Source organism: Cheilinus undulatus, linkage group 9, assembly GCF_018320785.1.
Source record: "Cheilinus undulatus linkage group 9, ASM1832078v1, whole genome shotgun sequence".
Taxonomy (NCBI): domain Eukaryota; kingdom Metazoa; phylum Chordata; class Actinopteri; order Labriformes; family Labridae; genus Cheilinus; species Cheilinus undulatus.
Window position 1 is genome coordinate 26,084,343 of NC_054873.1, and position 23,451 is coordinate 26,107,793.

Below are 23,451 nucleotides of genomic sequence, written 5' to 3' on the forward strand. Positions count from 1 at the left end.
GCCTTACTGAAAAAGCTGACAGATTTCTGCTTTTAAACACTAAATTATTCATAAATTAAGGGAATATAGCCCACATACTAATTGATAGAATTGCTAGTGGAGCTATACTAAACACAATGGTAATGAATGACTGAATAACATGTTTAAATGTGTATCATTGAACCTTATTTGAGTCACTTTGACATAAAAACACTTAAGGAAATCTTTAAAACCTGTTTTATTAGGGATATTCATTGCTTGTGGAGGACCACTGAAAAGATGAATGTCTTCTTAAGTCTCTAAACATCATGGCAGAATTGCCAAAATAAAATAAAAAAGCCAGATGGATGTCAATCAACTGTATGACCCCAACAGTTCTGCTGCTGCTTGGTGAATGTACTGATTAAATTCATTCAGTCATTTCTGAATCATACATGCATCCTGTAAAAGTTTAGAAATAAATACTTACACCTTTTATGACTAAGTGTTATTCTGTAATAAAAACATCTCATAAACATTTCCTCAGCATCTCATGCTGTCTGGTGGGTCAGGCCAAGATGACATCAATAAGCCTAGTTCTCTAAAGAAGTCAGTGTTTCATAAAGTGGCTGCTGAATCTCTGGAGGCTCCTGAAAAAAATCAACACAATAATGAAAAACATTAATTCAAACTAAGCACGCACTTATGACTGTAACATGAATGTTAGTGACTTACCTTTAAACGTCTGTTGGGTCCTATCTGGAAACGACAGCAAACAATGTCAGCCAGGAACCCCAACACACCATGAAGTATGCCTACAAGAGACAGAAACATAACTGAGTGGAGATGTTGAGGAACAGCAGAGTTTGAGTTAAGTGAAAAACTCTGACAGTAAAATGAATCACTGAAGCACTTCCAGCTTAAAATACCACAGTAACGCGAAGCTTACACTCGGCAGAGATTGAGTCTGTTTGCTTATGCAAAATGAAACGCAATTAATATAGATTAAAAATGATTATTTAACCATGATTAATCGAAATTAATCCACAGCAACCCTGTGATTAATCTGATTAAAAATTTTAATCGTTTGACAGCAGTAAAATAAAGTTTTTTTTTTCTAAGATATATTTTTGGGCCTTAAGGCCTTTATTCACAGAGGAGGACAGTGGATAGAATCAGAAACAGGGATGAGAGCGTGGGGCATGAGGAACCACAGGCCGGACTTGAACAACTGTCGCCCCTATTACATGGGATGTTAGGTCATATCCCATGTAATGAAAAACTTTATTTATGGTGCGCAAATTGCCTAGGGGTAGGGTCATTTTTTATAGGTACCCCTATAAAAAATATGGTACCTACTCCAGGTACCTACCCCTAGGTACCCCCAGGTAATTTGTGCACCGTAAATAAAGTTTTTCATTTTTAAGTTGTTAAAGACTAAACAAACATAAAACCTTTTTTCAGCTGAAAACCTTGCATATCAGTGAGTAAATACAAGTACAAAGTATTGAAATTCTACATCCTGTCTCAGAAATATGCAGAGTGACAACCCTATACAGGTTCAAACGCGGCTACTGCAGCTGAATTTTGCCAGGTGACTGATGTGGTGCTAGCTTCCATCATCACAGAGCCCAGCAACTGAGTTCACACTTTTTCCATGACTGTTAGTTTGAGTAGTAGCAGCTGATAGCCAATATTTATTGATAACAGTGGGCTCCAACAATCAGATATATCATTGATACTCTAGAATTTTTAGTGGTCTAGTCCCCCTATGAGATCACAATTATGTTTTTTCTTAAAACAAGCTTAATAAAATGCATGCTTGTGTCTTCAAGAGGTCCATGTAAGTGCCATTGTTTTCCCATTTAAATAATCTGTAACCTTTAAATTCAGCAGCAGCGGCCGACTGCATTTTTTCCCCCCTCAAGATAGCAAATAAACAAGGTTTTTCTTAGAACAGGGGTTGATGAAAAACAAATTTCAAGTCTCTCTGATACTACTTTGCACCTGATTAGGTTCATCCAAACAGACGTGACTCCAGACAATTTGGTGCTATGCCGGGGGGATCTTAAACACTAACCACGACAACAAACATCTGTGCTCACAGGCTGACCCTCTGCCTCACATCACTTTAGGCATCCAGAAAATATTTTCAGTCACTAACAGCTTTGCACAACTGTGACTCAGTGTGACTCTCCCCCCTGTACCTGCAGCATCTTTCAACAGGTGTTCATAGTCATGTTCAGAAGCTTGTTCTCAGATGCTTCAAAACAGCAGCTGTAAAGTCAGAGAAAGCTAACCTAGATGGTCACACTCTAATGACCAGTATAGGGGTATGATTTCTATTGGAAATTTTAAATGTATTTTCAGTGTGTTTACAGTCCTGTCTTGAAGAAATGCATGTCCTTCAGGAATTTTAATCATTCTGCAGTGCTGAAACTGTGACTGCACTCATCAGTGATTATGAAGAAAACAAGCCTTTGATATGATTTGCAGATTTTTTAATCCTGTGTCTTGAGGAGTTCATCTTTCTGACTAATAAACTTTAAAGAATTTAAAGTTTAACATCAGAAAGTGCTGAAAAAATAATGCAACTGTAAGGTGAATTGCTACTTATCTAATTATAATAAATAAACAAATGCATGAACAACAATTTCTGTAAGTGATAGGAGGATTTAACTAAATCCTACAGTTTAGCTGGGGAGAAATTGTGTTTCTTGAAAAACATAAGTCCCTGAAGTTAAACCTGGCGGTGACTGGTGTTATTACAGATTTAAATCTAACTTTCAAGTCCAACATTAACACAGCAGTGAAAACCTTATTTTTCACCATAGAGTACCAAAAGTTAAACCATTTATTTATCATGACTGTGCTGAAAAAGTGCTGCCTTTAATTTGAGCTAACATGATTCCTGGAATACAATTTTAACACGGCCTCCAAGAACAAATGAACACTTCTATGCAAAAATCTTTTTAATATTAATCCAGTGCCTCTCCTGCATTGATGTGCAAGAAAAACATTGTGTTTCAGGATAAGTAAAGGTTAATAAATGACTTTGTGATAAATAATTTCTTGACTACACTCTACAATTGCAACTAGATTAAAGCAACATGTTGGCTGCCCAGAAGTTAGGAAAGTGAGCTAGGACATTTTTACAACAGACATAACTGCTTCATAACCCAAGCAAGAATGAACCGCTTCCAAATTCCACCTCTGCGGTGCAGCTCAGGTGCATCCAAGCTGTGCAGAACAAAAGGTCTTTGAAGGACAGGAGACATTTAGGGGTACCTGAACAATTCTACTCACTGACACGTACACTGTATCGGGGCACTAGCAGCTAGCGAGAGAGGCCACCAAGACACCTATGACTACTCTGAAGGAGTTACAAGCTTCAGCAGCTGAGATGGTAGAGACACTCATACAACAACTGTTGCCTGTGATCTTCACCAGTTAAAGCTTTATGGGAGAGTGGCAAAGAGAAAGCCACTGCTGAAGAAAAAATCTCATTCTGATCTTCTGATCTGATTTTCCCAAAGGCATGTGGGAGATTCCATGGTTATGTGGGTGATGGTTCTTTTGTCTGATGAGACCAAAATGGTGCTTTTTGGCCATTAGACAAGACTCTACATTTGGTGGACACCAAAAAAGGGAAAAGGGTTGTTTATGCCTGATCTCTGTGCAACCTGACAGAGCTTGAGCAGCTTTGCAAAGAAGAATGGAGTAGAATCCTAGAATCCAGATGAGCAAGCCTGACTGAGACCCATCCACACAGACTCAGCGCTATGATCGCAGCCAAAGGTGTATCTACTAAATACTGGCTTAACAGGGGTGAATATGTATGCAGTCACTTATTTTAAATTTACATTTTTTATTTAATTAACCTTTTTGTAGAAATGTTTTCACTCTGGCATTAAAGAGGTTTATTTTAAATTAAAAAACACATATCACATTGACCATGAATGATTTATAAAATCAATAGAAGAGTGAATACTTTTTTATAGACACTGTATATGAATCTTTCCCAAGACCACCTCTTTAAGTGGACTTTGACACAATCTGTGTCAATGTCTGTGGCTCAGTAGGAAGAGTTGATCGTCTCTTAAATGGAAAGTCAGGAGTTTGATCCCTGGCTCCTGGATCACATATCAAAGTGTGTCCTTGGGCAAGACACTCAACCCCAAATTGCTCCCACTGCTTTGTGAGTGGCATGTGAGAATGTGGGGGTTAAGGGAGTTAAATAGTTACAATTTTTAATCATGATTAATTTCAAAATTTCTAAAGTTAATCAGGATTAATCTCCTTTTTGTCTCTTTTTTCTGTTTCATTATGGTACCGTCTTAAACTGAAGGTAATTGACTTCCTGTTTGGCTACAGATCTGATTTTATTGTAAAGGAAAATACAGAACTTTGAGTGGATTATTACTATTACTATTATTTACTATACCCAAGTGTACCAGATTCCTAATGTAAAACCACACTAAATGTGCTGCTCTGCTATGAAAGCAGTCACCTCTAAGGGTCTGAGCTATTACATGATAAAGCTTCAGTCTGTACCTTTTAAGATGCTGACACTCTGTGAAGCCTATTAGAAGGGAAAACACTGAGACAGTGTTTTTTTTACCAGTGGTAGAGAAAATTCCTCCAATGATGCCGCACAGCCTGACAAGAAACTTCCAGAAGGGCATGTGCGTCTCCGTGACTTTGACCATCAGTGAGCTGATGTCATATCTCATAAAGATCCCTGGGATCCCATGGCTGCCAATGATGTGGTTTATCACTCGATCCTGCAGAGAGAAAAGAGAAGTACAAACACCCTCACCACGCTGATGCATGCCTCAACGACACACTTCTGCAAAAATTAAACTTACCTGCTCAGTGATGGAGAACTGATGCATGTTTGCAGAGATCCTGTGGGTGTTCAGTCTGGTGGGCACGATGGTGACAAAGTACTGAAACATGTGGCTAGCTAAAGGTAATAACCACAAAGTTTTGTCATGAGTCTATGTTTTTGACACTATTTAAAATGTTGGATAAAGAGAAGAAAGCAGAAGCATGTATTAAGTCTCATATTAGAAAACAGAAACATACAAACAGCAGTAACTTTCTCTGTGCCATCCAGAGGGCTGACCATCCCAGGTATCACTTCTCCAAAGGACAGGTGATCAATCCGGTGTGAGAAGTTAAACACTGTAACATAAGGCTTTTTACTAGTGATATGCAAATATCATTACCATGGTGGCTAAAGAATTAGAAGACAGAGCACTCACACTCTTCATTAATGAAGTGAGATACATGTGCATGACCTCTGGGATGTTTGACTGACCTGTGCGGGGCAAAAAAGTTCTCTGTCTGTGTGTATAGCATTAAATGATGCTCTTTATTTCTCACTTCTCAGGTGATTCCTGTGTTGTGAATATTTTTTTTATCAATGTAGATACCTACTTGCCAGCAAGAATGTGGACATTTCCAGCCACCTTTCTGACGTACACATGTCCATGTATCCTGCAGGCACCAAGTAAGTCATCCTCACTGTGGGGAAAAGGAGCAAAAAAGGGGAGGGTAAATATTCTATTTGAATACTTATGCACTGGAACACTTCTTTGTTTATCTTTGTGATCACTTTGGGTACTTTTTAGGTGGAGCAGGAGGACGTTCTTCAATTGCAGCCTTGAAGAGAACATCCTGGAGAGCATGCTCCAACCTCAGACGGTGCCGAAAGTGCAGCAGTTTGCTGAAATGAAAGGCAGAAAAAATAAGGAGTTAAAACTCACTTGTAATGAGGTAAAAACACTTAACTAGCTCTAACATTCCCTTAAACTCAGCTCTACCATCTATACTGTCGACACAAGTATGATAACTTGCTTCACAAATCAGGTTAAACCAGTACTCCCATATTTATTGACTTTTCTGGCTTACTTAGCAAACAGCTTTAGTGTCCTGAACAGAAGCTAACATTCTGCCAACTGTATTCACTATATCAAACCAAGAGACTGCACCATTTGTCACTAAATAACACTCATTTCTATTAAGTCTAGCATTCCTTTAGGTCATTGATACTCAATGCGTGGCTCTCATGCCACTTGTGGCTCTTTTAAGTCTTACTTGGAAAAATAATTCCCCCAGAAAACCTTAAAAAGGGAATTTCATTCAACAGAAATGGTCCATGGCAAGTCACATCAATTAGTCTGTTTTCTACACTTAAATAGTCGGCTTTAAATGTCAAATTTAATTGTCAACCTTTATTTCATGTCTGTATATTTCCATTGGATATGCACAAAAAGAATGTGCAAGATAAATATCACTGATCCTTGAGAAAAGTAACAAAATATATTGAGAACTAAGATAATAGTTGAGGGAAGAAATACATTTAAATTGAACATTTTTTTTCAAAATATGACTTTTATGCCCATCATATTTCTATTTTTTCAACTATATCAGAGACACTTGAATGTATTTAGTTTTTATTTTAATGAATCAAGATGAATGTCAAGTATTTTGTTATATAATACTGGTATTCCGTATATGTTGTAATAAAAGTCTTTTTTTATACCTTTTTACAACCGTCTGAAGTATCTCATGTCAGAATTGTATGGTTTTCTAACATTATCTTTAATATTAAACATATCAAACCAATGTTTTTAAATAAATCAGTCATTATTGTATATAGACTGAACTTTTTTATTAAATAGATTTATATTTTTAATATTTAAACCGCATAAAATGAACTGAGAATATTGCATTTTCTATAAAACAAAACTATCATCTGACAGATTCAACAATGGTGATAAAAAGTGATTAAACTAGCTTTTAAACCCAAATCCTTGAGTACAGGTGCATCTAAAAAAAAAACAGAATATCTTGTAAAAGTTCATTTTTCTCCATGATTTACTCCAGAGAGTTTAATTTCAACATATTCTAGATTCATTTCATACAAAGTGAAAAATTTCAAGACTTCTTTAAAATCTGGATTCAAATGTAATTGGAGTTAAAATCTTACATTCGCCATTCTTCTTGCTGTGGTGTGAGGTCAAAATTGACCTAAAAATAAGACAAAACATGACAAAGTTAAGCATTAATGAACAAACAAAACATTATCAAAGCCTTTTTCTTTTATGAGAAGCTCGAGGTGGTCATACTCACTGGTTCATATGTCAGACTGTCATGATCTACCAGAGTGTCTCTCAGCTCCAAGGCATCTGCACTGATGTCTGAATTCAACCATATTCAAGAGTGAAAAACTACAGTAACTTAAAAAAATGTCATTGTCATGTTGAACTTACCCTGGCATTTCATGGCCACTGTGATGTCCATATTTATTCTCAGGTTCCTGTGAGTCAAGAGCAGACACAGCTGTGAAGCTCATATATAATTCTGATGTCTAGATTTGTATTTCTCTAATAAACTCTTACCTGTTGAAGTCTTTGTCCACCTCATACTCATAATTCATCCATGTGTCTCTGTAAACAAAGAACTCCAAGAGGGCGAGCACAGCTATGAGAGTGAATGCAAGCAGGGACACTGGCAGAGAGAGTATCAACGTGACATTAAAGATACAGAAGGAAGATGTTATAATAGCAGCATTTTGAGGCTTTCAGGTGTGTATACCTGTCCCTCCGCTGGCTGAAGACTCCACATAGCTCTCAGGCACTTTAGGAAAAGCATCCAGCTCCTTCACCAGAGTCAGAGCCTTCCTCTTTGACAGCCTCCTCATTGTAAACGCACCTCTTCATACACTGATCCTGGTGCGTCACTGTAGGTTGTGTCTCGAGACAACGGCAGGTAGTGAAACGTCCACTCTCGTGCAGCTCTGGTTTTGTTCTGTGATGACGTCGAACATGACAGTTGCTAGCGCCTGAGCTAACTGTTTAATGATAGCTAGAAGGCTAGCTCAGTCGTCTTTAACACAATAAAGGGCTTATGAATTAAATATAATACAAACTTTCTGTGCCGTCTGCTCAAACTAAGAAAAAAGAGAAGATGCCGGGTTTTATAGTTACTATTTATGAAACTATTTATGGGAACACCAGCTACCCTGTCATGAGGACTTGGCGTCCCCTGGTGGTCGTTACTGCTTACTGCCGTAGCCTGCCAACATTTAGGTTTCAAAATAAAGGAGGAAAGGGGGTCTAGGCTTATCATTCTCTTAGCATTTTCATCAGAGCAACCGAAATCAATTAGATTTATGTATTCTGTAGTACAATATAACCTTTTTCAAAATGTAAACCTGTTTTCTTAAAACATAATTATCTCTTTTAGGTAATGATAAAAATGTGGATGGGCACCTACTGGAAGCATGTCTTTCGATCAGATGAGACCAGACTAGAACTCTTTGGGCAAAGAGATGTTTCTGTTTGGAGAAGGAAAAGAGAAGGCGTATATACCCAAAGAACACCATCCCCACTGTGAAACACAGCAGTGGGAGTATTACGCTGTGGGGATGCCAGTGTGCCTGGACCTGGGAATCTCTTACAGGTGGAAAGAATCATGAAGAGAGGAGGATATGTGATGATTTTCAAAGAAACCTCAAGCAGTCAGTAGCAAAACTGGGTCTGGGTTGTCACAACAAGGGCTCAAATCATACAAAGCTTCTGGTGAAGAATTCCCTCCAGAAGACTAAAGTGAACCTTACTGTCAGGCCTGCGTAAGGCCCTGACTGTTAAAAATCAGTGGGATGAACTGTAGACTAAGGTCCATCAAATCTGGAGGAGCTCAATAGATTTACCAGAAAAGAATGGGCTGGGATTCTTCAGGAGATGTGTCTTAGACTTGTTGAAAACTACAACAGATGACTGCAGACTGTTATCAGCAAAATGGATACAAAACTATTAGCATCAGGGGGCTAATAATTTAGACCATATTTTTTTCTGTGAAATAATTTTGTGCCTGTGTGAAAAGTAAAACAATTGGGAAAAATAACAAAAACAAAAAACAGGATATTTGGTAAAGTCATGTTAAAAAATCTTGTTGCAGAACTTGGGAAATACTGAACTTTTTAGTAGGAAGGCTCATAATTTTGTCCTCTTCTGTACCTCTTTTTAAGAAGAGCTAAGTCATCCCTCAGCAGGTCATTAAATCTGAGTCTTATGCAAGCCTTTTTTTTTTTTTTTTTTTTTTTTACCAAATTCAGTTTAGCAAATGCTGTATTTACATAGCAGTAGCTCAGTTTTCAATTCTCACATTAACTCCACCTGAAGAGGCCAATGATTTACATTTATAATAAAATGTATTTAAAATATTCTGGACATTAGCCTCAATACAACTAAATGTCTCATTCTTTGGGTCAGCTTCAACAATTGATCACTGTACTCTGGCTCTCTGCTTTTAGGGAGATCATGTGTTTCCAAAATTGACCTTGTTACCAACCCTAAGAAAAATCTCAGACTTTCTGGAGTTTCCTTAAATAGTGCAGATAAAATAATAAAGAAGTGTCGATTACACCAATGTCACTAACCATCAGTTAACTTAAATTCTAATTTCCTCTGGCGGAAAACAAAAGAATGTCACTGGAAGTGATGAAGTTAAGTTAAATGATGAAGCTAAATACAACTGATATCCTCCATCCCTGCATTTCTGATGGTATTCAAGTCTGAGAGTACAGTAATTCAGGTGGAGAACACTGACTTCAGGCTCTGTTATATAAACCATAAGACCAGGTCTGTCAAAATCATTCAAACAAACAGGAATAATGAGAGTAAAGTAACAAAAAGAGAGCAGGCTTTCACAATCAGTATCATACATATTTTATAGAACATGACTGTACAACTTCAAGTATTATCTGTGTTAATTTTAGTGCAGTGCATGACAAATAAACAAAGACAACAATCCATCGGCCCTTATTGACAGTTTATAGCCGACATCAAGCTTGTGGTAGTCTGACAGATTAGTTGAAGGCCAGCAAATAAAGCAGACACCAATGTAAACTGAAATACACAACATGACCATCTGCAGAACATTCTGCTCTCTTTATTCTGCAGGGACAGAGTCTGGACCCTCATCTCGTAGGACTGCTGTCTCTAGGACATCAGATGTAGGTGTGTCAGGCGGCTCTTGAGACAGATCTTCCGAGCATCTGCTCACAGTGGGTGAGATCACATCTGGACTCGTGTCACAAGACTCTGTGCTCTGCTCTGAGTTGGCTGTTGTGATGGTCGTGGCAACACTGGGTGGAGCTGGGTCGAACTCTTCGTCGTCATCCTCCAGGCTGGGGGACTCGTGAATAACAGCTGGAAAACAGATAATACAGAATAGTTCGTTTAAGGAAATTGGCTGATGTTTTACGGCAAGGGGGGAAATAAAACTTACTGCTGAAGGCTTCAGGGTACTGCTTCGCTATCTTCCCTTTGAGTGTCCTGGAGATGCAGAGGAGACAATATATCAGATGCTGTTGGTGTCAGTCTGTGCTTATCTGCACTTTAGGAGTAAAAGCTCACCTTATCCTTCTGAAGACACTGTCCAGGTCTTTCTTCATCTCCACTAGGGTGCGTGTGTGCAGCAGGAAGCGCTCATTCATCTGCTGGAGTCTCACGTTAGACAGCCCATTGAAGTTGATGAGCATTTCATTGGTTTTCTCAAAGCGGTCAAGCCTGTTTTCACAAAAATACAGCAGAGTATTATCTTCTTGTTTCAGTTTACAAAGAGTTAATAAAACTACAGTAGCAGACACAGTAATGAAAAATGCTGAAAAGACCAACGACACCAAACACTCACATGTGTCTCTGAGCCTGAATAATAGCATTAACATCTTCAGAGTTGACCATGCTCAGCATTCTGTTGCAGAACACACCTGATGCTGTGGGCTCCACCATGATGAAAACCAAGACGTAAAAGCCGTAAAATTAAACCTTTAATTTAAAACAAAACTGGGTAAGACAATATATTCGACTCTCAACAAAATCAGTATTGAAACGAAGAGCTTCACCTTTACACTAAAACAGTCATTTCATCAGTATTTTAACAGCTGTCTGACTGATTCTTATCGTGAATGTAGCTGTAATACTCAGTAGAGAGGGAAACAAACGCATCATCCTTGTTAGCAGACAAATGGTCGCTACGCTAGCTTGCAAGCTAAACTGATCAACGAAGCCACAAAATGTACATTATTTACCTCAGTTCCACTCTAAATGTTTCCGTCGAAACCTGAATATTTGGCTGACACACTAACACATCTTCAGACTTCAGTTTTAGCTGACAGCACGGCTTCAGGTTCGACAAAAACAAAGCACCTACGTGTTTTGTTAACTTCCTGTCTTATGACCTTCTTCTTCTGTTGGGTTACTCTGCGGTTGGCAACCATAATTGTCGAATTTCCGCCACCTACTGGATTGCAAGACCATTACAGAAATTTAATTTACAGTGGCAAGAAAATGTATGTGAACCCTTTATCCAGTGTTCTGCATTAACTGCCCCCCAAATGTGATCTGACCTTCATCTAAGTCCGAAATATAGACAAATGCAATATGCCTCACCTAATGCAGGGGTGTCAGACTAGGGCCCGGGGGCCAAATGTGGCCCTATTTTGATTGGCCCCCAACAATTCTTTAGATGAAGTGAAACATATGGCCCTCAACAGGGCATGAAGCGTCTGCTAGACTGTGTTATTCTTCTTACAACACAAGGCAGTGCTACCATACTAACACTGCAAACAAACATTTTGACAAAAAGTTTTTATACTGATTTTTTTTAAGGACTAAATTGCGAAAATTTAAATAGTAAACATATTGGCAGCCAAAATAATTAAGATATCTTGATTTATAATGCCCTAATAGATTACAGCTGCAAATAGCGGCACCAGTAATGTTACAGGGCCAAAGCCCGTGGTAGCCAGAGCTGACCAGGGCCCCTGATTGGACTCCCCCAAAATACTTAAAAATGAGTAGGGATGTAAACAGCATCCAGCACTGTTTCATCTTTTCTAATTTCCCTTTTCTAATTTAATTCAAGTTTTTTGAATTAAAACTGGGATGACTGTAACAATGAAACTATATCCAAAGAAACACATAACTTTAAAACTGAAAATAATATTGCAATAAAATTTCAAAGTGTAGCAGTATTTGGATTTGTATTTATTCACATTAAATATGAATAGATTTAACTCCGAAACACCAACACAAGCTTTTTCAAAGAAAACATTTTTTTCTTTGAATTTTCAATGGGAACTCTCCTTTTAGAAGTACATTTACAAAGAAATCATTTTTGACTAGAAAGCAGTTATAAGATCATACTCTCAATGGTGTTTCACATGGTGTGCCCCCACTAATTTGACTCTACTACATAGTAAGCAGAGGTGGAAAGTAACCAATTATATTTACTTCAATCACTGTAGTTGACTTTTTTGAGTACTGGTACTTTTTGAGTACATTTTGAAATCAGTACTATTATTTAAAGTAAGTGTTAACCAGAGTAATTCTACTTTTACATGAGTACATTATATTGTACTTTTTTCACCTCTACTGTGAATACAGTAGCACATAGCAAGAGTTTCTACTTCACATCCTTAAATATCTGTATTTCGCTTTATTATAGAGATGTGATTTTACCTGAAAAATTTTGTTGAAGATAAATATTCTTATCTTGGTACTACCAAGAAGGGAAGTTCATATTTTACTGTACAACTTCTCAGTAGCTACTAAGGCTGGAAAAATATTGTTAGATTAGATAGCAAAACGCCCTGTAATTTTCGAATTGCAGAAGTTGCATTATTTTTTTGGGCAGAAATGTACGTCAAAAAAAATTTTTTTCAATCATTTTTTTCATCAGATATATTATAGTCTACACAGCAAAAACTGAAGCATTAATTTTTTTCTAGAATAGTGTGCAAAACACTTATCTTTCTTATTTTTGTAAATGTTTTTCTTATTTAAAATGAATAATAAAAAATGATTATTCCCTTCAATACAATTCACATTGCATCTGCAGTATGAGTCAAATTAATTGTAGTATTTTCACATTAGTTCAGCTCTAGCTTTCATGATGGTTGCCTCAAGGCTTTAAGTTAAACAATTCATTTAATGTACTACTGTGATGGAAGTAGATAAATAAATAAAGATATGTAAATCATACTGAGTCATGTTATGTCATCCTAACATATAGACCTTACCTACAGGGAAGAACAGTTTATATCTAATTGTGTTGGTTATAATGTAGTATGATTTATTTCTTTTGTTTGATGACAAATAAATAAGATGAGGAACTTATAAAAGTAATTACTATAATAGTTATTATAGTAGTTCCATGTCAAATTGCAAATGCAATATTGAAAGAAAGATAGCAATTAAAATATTTTCCCAAAACATTCAGCCCTAGCATCAACTCAGCACTCAGACTAAAATTTAAAATGAATACTTTTTACTTTTACTTGAGTAGATCTGTAGACCAGTATTTTGACTTGAGTAAATTCTAACCTGAGTAACTGTACTTTTACTTGACTACAATAGTCTAGTACTTCTCCAGCTCTGGTAAAATGAAGACTATCTGATGCAATGGTCAGAGCATGGCATGTTCAGATATTGTTATGTATTAGTAGGTTTAATGTTGCAATGGTTTTTCCTGTTGAGACAATCTAATTTTTTAAGTTGTGTTTACCTATCAATATTTATACCAATCAACTTTTTAAAACAATACACCCAGTAACTCCATACATCCAGAAAACTCACAAAATTACTTTTATTAGGGGACAAGTAAAAAAAGTACATGATGTATAAAAAATACAAAACCGCTTTGTCTACCTTGTAAGCTAAGTAAATGCATAGCAACAGTACATGCAAGTCTAGAATTAGGTAATGTATTAAGCTACTGGCTAGAAGGGAAAAGTACAGTTTGGTTGCATCTATCATTCGTTTCAGTCTACATGATACAGATCCAAAGTAATGGTACAGAATAAGTTAGGTTGCACGCAACTCAACTGATGAGTAAATAAATACTTAACAACATTTCACAAATACTGACAACCAGTAATTCAACGCAATGTTAAACGAAGCCTGCGTGAGAATTACATTCGATTTCTGATGTACAAAACCATACTACAGATAAGCCAAAGATGAAAATAATTCATAGCATTACACTTCTAAGTGGAGATGCAGTGATACAAATAAATATGAAATAAATAATGAAACCAATATAAGAGCCTTAAGGCTTGCCCTCCCCGTATGTACAGAACACACCCTCTGCTCCCAGCTACAACATCACATGTATGAAATTTCATATTAGTGTTCATTTAGAATACCATAAACATACATACAAATGACCTCGGACTAGCACAAGCGTCCATAGAAAACCTGCATTGATTTGACATTGGGTGAATTTCAATGTGCTTTGGCTTTAATTTGATAAATAAAGTAATATTAGGCTATATATCACAACACATTTGTGGTATATTAGAGGCAATGGCATAGAATTTTAGCTTGTAAAAAGTTCATTTTAACCGTAAACTGACCCAAGAATGGTGGGAATCACTGATGCTTGTATTGCTGAATGACAATAGACCGATTTTGTGTTTTGCTGCTGTATTGTGTAGTATTATTATGCAAAGACACTTTTATATTTTTGCTTTTTCTTTTTTTTACATACAAAAATAAGTTAAAACTTCAGAGAAATGGATTAAAAAAAGAAGTAAATTTTACAGCTTATACAGTATAAGGCCATGCAATTTTAGTAGACTCATGCTCCAGATCATTAGGTCTTTTGGATGAGTGGACTTGCCATTCATGCAAAATGCACTATGTGTTGCTGAGGCCACGATAAATATAGCTACTGTCCCTTTTTGTTCCTTAATATACCAATCCAGAATTAACACTAGCACTGTCTGTAACACATAATTAAGGCTGGTGTATTTGCTGTTGAAGCTGTGAATAGGCCTTATTTAACCGGGACCGACATTTGAACACAGAGACACTAATCCAGTCTACAAACACAGAGTCTTTGATAGGAGTGGATGTTAATGTGAAAAGACACAAACACAGGGGCTACTGTACAGGTCTGTGCACTCTCAAAATAAAAATAAAGTTATTCATTCCAAAACGAGATTTCCACCATTTCAAAAAGAGATACCTACTCTTTACAAAGAAAGAAAAATTAATCTCATTTATGTACTGTATATTAGTCATCTTATCATAAACTGTATGCTTATAAAATCTCCACATTGATAATGATTTAGCTGTATGTTTGAAGTGATGAATTTCAAGTAGCACCTTTTTCTGTAACTGAGTGGATCTATTGCGTTTTGGAATAAAGCCTTTTCAAAGTACCAGCAAACTATAGAGCTCCAGCATTTAATCTAAAGCAGATCAATAAAATCACAGATGATGGTCCATCGACAGGATGGTGAGAATATTAAATTAAAAAAATGAGACAAAGTGGAAACACAACAGTCCATAAGTTATCATTAAAAATAATAAACAAACCTTTGACATTTTTAAGGAGAAGACCAAAGGATTTTTCAGCTGCTTTGTGACTGAAGGCAATCTGAGGCCACTTCTTTCTGTAAGTGCTTCAAAAGAAAAAAAAAAAAAAAAAACAAAGAAAAAAATAGCACCTCAAGATTGCTTCAGAGATGTGTGCAACACGGGAGGTTTTCTCCTTCACCACCCTTCATCCACCAACGCCCCGCTCCTGGCTGAAGGTGTTGTCACGGAAACGCATAGCTGAACAGGCTGCTGCTCACGCACCGGAGTCTCCTTCACTTCCTCTTCTTCTATGTGGGATTTCTGCCGGCCTACATCCACGCCCCCCGGGCCCTCCTCTACCTCCACCTCTTCCTCCTCGTCCTCCTCATCGTCTTCTTCTTCCTCCTCCTCTTGTTGCTGCTGCTGTCGCTGTTTTTTGCGGCAGCATGGTTTGAACAAATGGGGGTCGATGAGCACCTCTCCAAAGCGGCCCTTGTAGATAATTCCACAGCACACTTTTTGCCTGTGCAGAGTATGGCAAAGTTACATTTATGAAAGTGACAGAGACACAGCCAATCAATGAATTCATTACTATTCACCACATCTGATGCACAGGTGAGCATGACAATAAAGTCATGTGTACGAGATAAGAACAAGCACTGAATACTGTGTGATTCTGTGAGAACACGCTGATGTCATCAAAATGCGCCCTGAACTCTTTATTCTGACTTGGAAAGTCATCTTTACTACCCCAAGTTACAAGCTTGTCTCTTGAATGAGCAATCCCAACTAAAATTTCAGAAATTTCCTAACATCTTAATCTTATTCAAAGAAGTCTGAACCTTAAGCGGAACAAAACATACAAGTGAGCAAAGACGAGGGTGTTGTTATGGAAGCCCTTTTTTTGACATGGACATCGTTAGCCTCATAGAATAACTGTCTAAGCCATTTTTTGGCCAAATTGTGAAATCTGCCTTACTCTACCCTCCTAACACTGCTGATTCATTATGCCTTCATGCCTATATCCTCAGCCAATCAGAGTGCTTGTTACAGTCCATAATCACTATGCCTAAGTCATCTATTAATTATTATCTATTAAGTCACTTTTATTTGTTATGTAGTCCTCATTGTGGCTTTTCTTTTTTAAGAAACGTTTTCACACATCTGGTAGAACTTACTGTTACAGAAAAATAAAAAAAGTTCTGCGATTGCCAAAATATGTTTTTTGTTTTCTGAAAACCTTAAAATATGACTTAGGTGATTATGCTATGAGGCTAATGATATGTTGCATTTTATCCACTTTCTGGAGATTTTTTAAATTAACATGTTTAAATTAAATTAAAAAGTTGAGACATTCAGGGAAAAGTAACTAAATTAACTTGCTATTGATGAAAAAGAGTAAAATAAAAAACAGCCCCATCACCCACATTTGGGTTCCAACTCACCAGTTGAAAACCACTGCTGTAAATATCAAACTATGATTTAGTCAGATGCATATACAGTGCATTCAGAAAGTATTCACACCCCCTTCTCTTGTTCAATTTTGTTATGTTGCAGCTGCATGCTTCTGTAAAAAAAAAATAAAAATAAAAAATAAAAAAATTGCAAATGCATTAAAAACAAAAACACATGAAAGCACACTTGGGCTTCACATGGAGTTTTTTTTTTTTTTTTTGCAAATTCTGAATGAGCTTTCATGTGTTTGGCACTGAGGAGAGACTTTTGTCTAGCTGCTCTTTTATAAGCCTAGACTGGTGGAGGTCTGCAGTGTCCTTCTTGAACACAAGATCTCTGGAGCCAAGTCAGAGTGGCCATAAGGTTCTTGATCACCTCTCCTACTAAGGCCCATCTCCCCAATTGTCCAGTTTGGCCAGACGACCAGCTCTTGTGAAAGTCCTGGTTGTGCCAAACTTCTTCCATTTGAGAAATATGGAGGCCACTGTGCTCTTGGGAATCGTCAGAGTAACAGAACTTTTTCTGGTCTTCCCAAGATCTGTGCCTTGCAACAATCCTGTCTCTGAGTTCTGCAGGCAGTTTCTTTGACCTAATGGCTTGGTTATTATTTGCTCTGATAAGCATTATCAGCTCTGATAAGCATTGTCAGCTCTAAGGCCTTCTATAGAGAGGTGTGTGCCTTTCCAAGTCATGTCCAACCAATTTAATTTACCACAAGTCACCTCCAATCAAGGTACAGAAACATCTCAGCAAAGATTGAGAGAAATGGACAGAACTGGGGCTACTTTTCACATGTTTTCGCAAAGTGACTGAATACTTATGTAAATATATATATTTTTGTTGCTAATAAAAAGGCAAAATTAGCAAAATTGCAAAAAAAAAAAAAATCTAAAATTCACATTTCACTTGTCATGATAGGGTACTGAGCATAGATTAATACAAACATTTTATTTTATGTTTTTACTGTACAACATAACAAAATTGAAAAACAAATGAAGCAGGTCTGAATGCTTTCTGAATTCATTGTATGTCTGCAGATTAGTGTGAGATAGCAGCTGTGCTGATATTCAGTACACCACCACCTTCAATGTAAAATTGATTCAGTGGTTAAAAAGGCTGCAAATATTTCTAAAATTTAATAAGAACATGATTATTGTTAATTAAATAATCATTTCGCACAGTGAACAGAGCTAGCTCTTAAACATTTACATCAGCGGTATGCCTTGGGCAGCCCCCCTCCTTTGCTTAATGCTGCCCGAAAGTCAATCTTAAATGTGAAGAAAAAATGATAAATATCTGCCATGTAAACATGAAAAATAGAAACATTTCTATAATTATCTTTGATTACTTTAATATGTTATGTTCTTAATGCAAAAATACAGATGAAACTGGCTGTAATTGTTGCTAAAAAATTTAGATGCATATTCAAATGCAATTGTGTAAAAATAGGTAGGTCTAAAAGTAAAATGTATTATCAAACCTAGTAAGTATTATGTTCAGTGCATTCAAAACAGTGTAAACTGACTGTCCTGTGTTTAGATGATCACATTAAGCTCAACTACTTTCATTTGAGTTAAAAAATATAAATTTTATGATAAATGATAACAAAAGCTTTTTTAAAATTATTCTAAATCATGATAACTATAATAATTAAATCAAGAGTATCCTGCAAAATGTGAAAAAAGGCCCTCTGGCAGTGAGAATAAATCCAGTGTTGTTACTTGCTACCACAGCCTACCCAGTCTGCTGAGTGGTACCTGGAGAAGTGAGCATAGTCCCAAATGATTACCTACATTTCAAACAGCCAATCCAGCAAATGATAATGGCTTTGCATTATAAAGACATATCAGGCCAGCATATAAAGTTAACCTTAAATGGTCTGTGGTAGAGGGGTGTGGTGCAGCTCAGCTGCTGGGGAGAGATGTGTGGAAGTGGCTCAGGGGAGCATTGCCAGAGCTGAATTGACACAGGTGTTTTCTGTGAGTTGATTGTGCTCTTTGTCTCTGCAGTAGCAGGCTGAACCTGGAGACTCAGACACATGCAGCAGAGCAGCGAGGCTGTGCTGCTCACTACTAAAAGATTTGAGTTGAACGTGGGATTGCCAAAATGGACTGAAGAGGTTGAGCACCAGGCAAGTCAGATGAAGAAGAAAAACTTAGATGATTTATGTGTTATGTGTGTGAGTAGTATTAAAGAAGTATTTACTTAAATTTGAAGCCACACCTGTGTATTTATTGTGCTGAAGAGGACCCTGTAACACAGACATCTGCTACATGGTCATCTAGTGTTTGCATATTACCACTTAACTAAGCTCACTATGAAATTAACAAGCTAAGACGAGCAGATTTTATGATCACCACTGGCCCACAGATGACGACGTGATTATGCATGAGTGAACTATTCCAAATTGGGCAGCAGTGTGGGGGAAATGCAAAGCAGCACACTAGTGTACTCCAATGACTTTTTGTTGAGGGGACTGTGAAGTGGGTGTAGTATACTGAGGCTGAAAGATAGTCTGTAAACTTGCACATACCCTACACTACACCTCTGACTATGCTCGGCATTTATCTGTGTTGATCTATTTATTCATTTGTATATCAATTTATTTTGCACCAAGTGAAATGAGAGTGCAGTAATGAGCTGCTCTAGTGGCCTGAGATTGAACCATCTCAACTGAGACTTGCGCTGTAGTGTAAATTAACAGCATAAAGAACACCTGCAGCTAACTGGTATGAAGTGCCAGTGCTGCTGTAATGTTATCAGCTCTCCTAGAGACCTTCTCGTCCAATTAGATAACTTAACTGTAATGATATGTTGTATAATGAACAACATTTAAGTCCCAGCCATGCAGCTGTTTTAAATTGAGCTGTATGTTTGATATCTATGGATAGAACAGTATCACCAAACAATGAAGGTTTTTAGCTTTCTAACCAAAAAGTACAACAGTATATTGAGCTCCTGTGTGGCTGGAATCCATGTGTGTGTGGAGTTACAGTCAAAAACAGTCTTTTGCCTTTACACTATAAACATGTTGACAATTCTACTGAACTTAAAAAATGCTCTTTGATTTTTCATGCAGTGCTGTAATAAATGTGCCAAAAACTGGTGTTGGTGTTTCACTGTTAACCTGAAATAATGAGCAAGTAGGGCATGGAATTACCTTTTCCAGTATGTTAGGTCGAGAAATGAGAAAACAGGGGAGCGGCTGGATCCTGGGCTGAGCTCAGTGTCAGAGCCGTCATCTGACAGGTTGCTGTAACTGGGAGACTGAGCTGGCGAGGCACTGGAGGTGGTGCTGTGAGCGTCTGAGTCTGAGGAGTAGGACATGGCAAAAATTGTGGAGGTCTTTAAGGAACAAGTGCATAATGTAAATTTTTTTACTGATTAAATAAAAGGGACCCACTGTTTCTTTTCAGCTCTTTTTGCAGCCTGCTGATCTGGCTCGGCCTTGCTTTCTTGGAGATGGACTTGATTTTCTTGGGCCTGGAAGTGATCTTTAGGCTGGGACCTCCTCGGGCATCAACAACCTGAAGAATGACAACAGAATGATTTAGAATAAAAATAGTGTACACATTACTTAACATATCTGGTATATCATCAAATCCAAACTTACATGGTTCCAGTTCTTCTTGGTTCCCACAGGAAGTTTTTTCCACCGTTTCACCAGGAGCACGCAGGCATTACAGATTTCTCCTGAGCGTGTTTCACTTAGTCTGTAAGACAATTACAGATTGTAAAGGACTGACACTGGGGAAAATGTCTGCTTTCAAACCCCACGTGTTCAGCTGTGCCTCTTACCCGAAGCAGCTCCTGAAGTCTTTCTCGTAGCGCTTGCTGTCCGTGAAACGGGAGCTTGACGACTTTGCGCGGCAGATGCAGCAGCCATCCAAGCTTCTGTACATTTTTGGCTTGTGAAAGCCAAACATCTGCGTGCAAAACATGAGTACAATATTAACACTTCAGCCTCTCATCAGTGTGCGTGATGCGCTTACTGCAGCGCCTCTCTGCAGCCATGCATTTGTGGCTCAGGACGCATGTTTTATCTCATTATCCCACTTTATTCCAGCCAAATGTGTGTTCGAAAAATAAAACTGGTGTTTTGTCACGCTAAAAGCATGCAGGGGAAGCGATTTTGCTGGAGCATCCCTCCGCTTTGACCCACATGAGGGAAGTAGGTCAACAGTCAGACAGCGTGTCAGACAGATCATGTCACCATGCTGCGCTCACAGGATGCACGCTTCATTTTGGAAATCCAAAATATAAGCACGCACAGCCCGATCCCCCAGGCTGCAAGGGATGGATTATAAAGAACAAACTACGAAATATGAGGGTTCATTTCAGGAGAAATGTGAAGGTGTGAACGTATATATGAAGAATCCCTCGAAATATGATAGGCGCTCAAAATGCGCACGGGAATTATGATTTATGTTGCTAGGCAAAATTTAATCTCCACAGCACATGTGGATCTGAACTGCGGCAAAACTGTGAGCCGCGCCCCCCAGACTGGATTTTTTTCTTGCCATCAGTCCTAGGGGTCTTCTGACAGTGCGGTGCCACAGAGAGAGCTCAGAGAGAGAGCAGGAAAAATCAAAGAGCTCTCACTCTGCCAGTTAATCAGGTACCACTTATGGCTGGGAGTAAGCCTGTTTACCATCTCTTGGCTTTTACTCCAGTAGAAATATGTGTATGATTAGAGATTCCAGCAGATGGAAAACTCTCCAGGAAAAATGCATAAAATGGGAGCCATGTTATTCCCCATTAATTGTAACTGACATCAGTATAATTGCCAAAGAAATAAAGTAATTAATACAGATTTACGGTCAAAATACTGCACGAAAAAATATGTAAATATACATCATACTGTGTGTATTTCTTGTATTAAACTACAGCAGTGACAACAGAAAAATACAGGAAAAGTGCTGTTACAACACATATTTGCATACATACGCGTAAAAGTATTAATAGAAGGAAAAATACCACAAGGTAATAAGACAGATGTAATTAACCATACCAGCACCACAAATCTCTAACACTACAGGTGTTACATAAAATAACCTTGCACTGTCTCTGGAAGGCCGACCCCATGTTCAGCATGGAGTGTCTCATCTGTAAACACACACGATCTCTGCAGCAGAATACAGTACGTGACGCAACTCAACATGGCAACACACTTCAAAGGCGGAGGCAGAGTGGAGAAGGGGGTGTGATGCGATTTTCCGCAAAAATTGTAATAATAAATTAAAACTGCAAATAATATCCAAAAAGAAGTAAGGTCATGCGTAAACAGCACCCGGCATTTAAAAATTAAAGTCGACAATGAAAAATACGGTTGTTTTTATCGAGAGAAAAGTGCAAGTCGCCAATTTCACCGCCCACTCCAGCGAGGAAGCATGGCATGCCACACGACCTGCTTCATGCGCACCCATTTTATGATGTCCGTCCTCTGCTCGACGATGCCAGACTTTCTTTCCACACATTAACTTTAGTGTTGTTTAAATAACTAAAACAAACACATCTCGACAGAAAATGTCCCCTTTGTCGATGTTGAAGGCAATCCTTTCTCATTTAATCGTGTAATTTGATCTTTACTCTTTGTTATTCCACAGCCGCGTCACTGCAACAGTCCTCCTTCAACTACATGTGCACGAAGTTCAAAACGACAGGGCTTTTAAAAGTCGGTTCTGGCACTATTTAATGACCCCGAGGGCATTTATATACATAGTGTAACTATCAGAAGACGGCCATAAATACTTTGTGTTTGCAGCAGCTGTTTTGTTGACATCAGCGGCCGCGTGCTTAGACGCATCTCTGGTCCGGGTGGGCGTGAGAGCTTCAACTTGGCTTATTTAGCAGGCGTAAACGTGTAGTAGACTGCAGCCGCACCACAAACACTATTTGTTACCACGAGGCTTGTTAAAGACGAGAATGTTTCCGACCGTAACATTTACTATAACCGGCTTTAGTTGCATTTAGAGACAGATACGCGTAGTGATTTCCTTCGACAGTCTGAAACAAACAATAATATCAACACCCTTCTCGCGACTATCGTGTCTGCACATGAAACATACAGACATTTTAAAACGCGTTTTCTTGCTTTTCTTCCTGTCTGAATACTTCTTCCGCTTACTTTATATGTTCGTAAGTTCGGCAATTAATCAACCTGACCACCCAGTCGGTCTAGCAGCAGGCCAAAAAAGAGCAATTGTTCTGAGACAACTCGGAGCTTGTTTTGAATTGCACATCAAAAAAGCACAGCTCAGACTTTACTCTCTCTAAAAGCTTCATGGACTGAACAAAACAGAGAAAAACCCGCTGCATACGTTACCTTGGAGCAAGCTGAGTGTAGCTGATACAAAGTAATAGTCCTGTTTGCGCGTCGTAGCGATGTGACTATTATGACAATCAACCCGCATCAGTAACCCGCTCCCTTGTTGATGTCTGCGCTTGTGGACGGGACTGGATAGTTGTGGACACAGTGCGCATGCGTTGTATCCACACCTCCATTTCAGAGTAGGGCAGAAGGCTTTTTTTCTTTTTCTTCAATCAAAGCATTTACATAAACGACGTATGACGTAGCCGTGCGTCTGCATTCTACTGGCCTTATAAGGATGGGAACATTGCGCGGGAATAGGGGGCTCGGCCCCGGTTGCTATGGCAC

General features: G+C 38.1%; 3 protein-coding genes across 4 annotated transcripts; all 3 read right to left on the reverse strand.

Moving 5' to 3' along the window:
• Positions 1 to 176: 176 nt before the first annotated feature.
• On the reverse strand, positions 177 to 7,752 carry LOC121515364 (endoplasmic reticulum-Golgi intermediate compartment protein 2-like). Of its 2 annotated transcripts, none has more exons than XM_041796080.1 (13): positions 7,564 to 7,752; positions 7,368 to 7,476; positions 7,239 to 7,285; positions 7,099 to 7,166; positions 6,956 to 6,996; positions 5,588 to 5,689; positions 5,401 to 5,487; positions 5,226 to 5,281; positions 5,047 to 5,100; positions 4,827 to 4,924; positions 4,580 to 4,742; positions 694 to 773; positions 177 to 608 (listed from the first exon to the last, which is right to left on the reverse strand). In XM_041796080.1, the coding sequence occupies exons 1-13, from the start codon at positions 7,667 to 7,669 to the stop codon at positions 552 to 554; spliced, it is 1,068 nt and encodes a 355-aa protein (XP_041652014.1). In that variant the 5' UTR covers positions 7,670 to 7,752; the 3' UTR covers positions 177 to 551. The 2 variants fall into 2 exon arrangements, with proteins under 2 accessions (XP_041652014.1, XP_041652012.1); XM_041796078.1 differs by having other exon boundaries at positions 5,047 to 5,145.
• Positions 7,753 to 9,682: 1,930 nt separating this feature from the next.
• kxd1 (KxDL motif containing 1) lies at positions 9,683 to 11,217 on the reverse strand. Its single transcript, XM_041796000.1, has 5 exons — positions 11,063 to 11,217; positions 10,666 to 10,799; positions 10,389 to 10,541; positions 10,261 to 10,307; positions 9,683 to 10,181 (listed from the first exon to the last, which is right to left on the reverse strand). The coding sequence occupies exons 2-5, from the start codon at positions 10,761 to 10,763 to the stop codon at positions 9,922 to 9,924; spliced, it is 558 nt and encodes a 185-aa protein (XP_041651934.1). The 5' UTR covers positions 10,764 to 10,799; positions 11,063 to 11,217; the 3' UTR covers positions 9,683 to 9,921.
• Positions 11,218 to 13,602: 2,385 nt separating this feature from the next.
• LOC121514507 (SIN3-HDAC complex-associated factor-like) lies at positions 13,603 to 23,247 on the reverse strand. The gene is made up of 6 exons (XM_041794644.1): positions 23,119 to 23,247; positions 20,592 to 20,719; positions 20,407 to 20,506; positions 20,197 to 20,320; positions 19,954 to 20,104; positions 13,603 to 15,861 (listed from the first exon to the last, which is right to left on the reverse strand). The coding sequence occupies exons 2-6, from the start codon at positions 20,717 to 20,719 to the stop codon at positions 15,534 to 15,536; spliced, it is 831 nt and encodes a 276-aa protein (XP_041650578.1). The 5' UTR covers positions 23,119 to 23,247; the 3' UTR covers positions 13,603 to 15,533.
• Between the last annotated feature and the right edge of the window lie 204 nt (positions 23,248 to 23,451).

Bases quoted from the DNA above. Each gene is read 5' to 3' on its own strand.
- LOC121515364 (XM_041796078.1), bottom strand. From the start codon at position 7,669: ATGAGGAGGCTGTCAAAGAGGAAGGCTCTGACTCTGGTGAAGGAGCTG. The intron at 7,167-7,238 runs GTAAGTTCAACA...GGTTGAATTCAG, and splicing joins AGTGGCCATGAAATGCCAGG to ACATCAGTGCAGATGCCTTG. The intron at 5,690-6,955 runs GTAAGATTTTAA...CTTTCATTTCAG, and splicing joins CAGCAAGAAGAATGGCGAAT to CAAACTGCTGCACTTTCGGC.
- kxd1 (XM_041796000.1), bottom strand. From the start codon at position 10,763: ATGGTGGAGCCCACAGCATCAGGTGTGTTCTGCAACAGAATGCTGAGC. The intron at 10,542-10,665 runs GTGAGTGTTTGG...TTGTGAAAACAG, and splicing joins ATTCAGGCTCAGAGACACAT to GCTTGACCGCTTTGAGAAAA. The intron at 10,182-10,260 runs GTAAGTTTTATT...TCTGTTTTCCAG, and splicing joins GTACCCTGAAGCCTTCAGCA to CTGTTATTCACGAGTCCCCC.
- LOC121514507 (XM_041794644.1), bottom strand. From the start codon at position 20,719: ATGTTTGGCTTTCACAAGCCAAAAATGTACAGAAGCTTGGATGGCTGC. The intron at 20,507-20,591 runs GTAAGAGGCACA...ATTGTCTTACAG, and splicing joins GACTTCAGGAGCTGCTTCGG to ACTAAGTGAAACACGCTCAG. The intron at 15,862-19,953 runs GTAATTCCATGC...TACTCTGCACAG, and splicing joins GACCTAACATACTGGAAAAG to GCAAAAAGTGTGCTGTGGAA.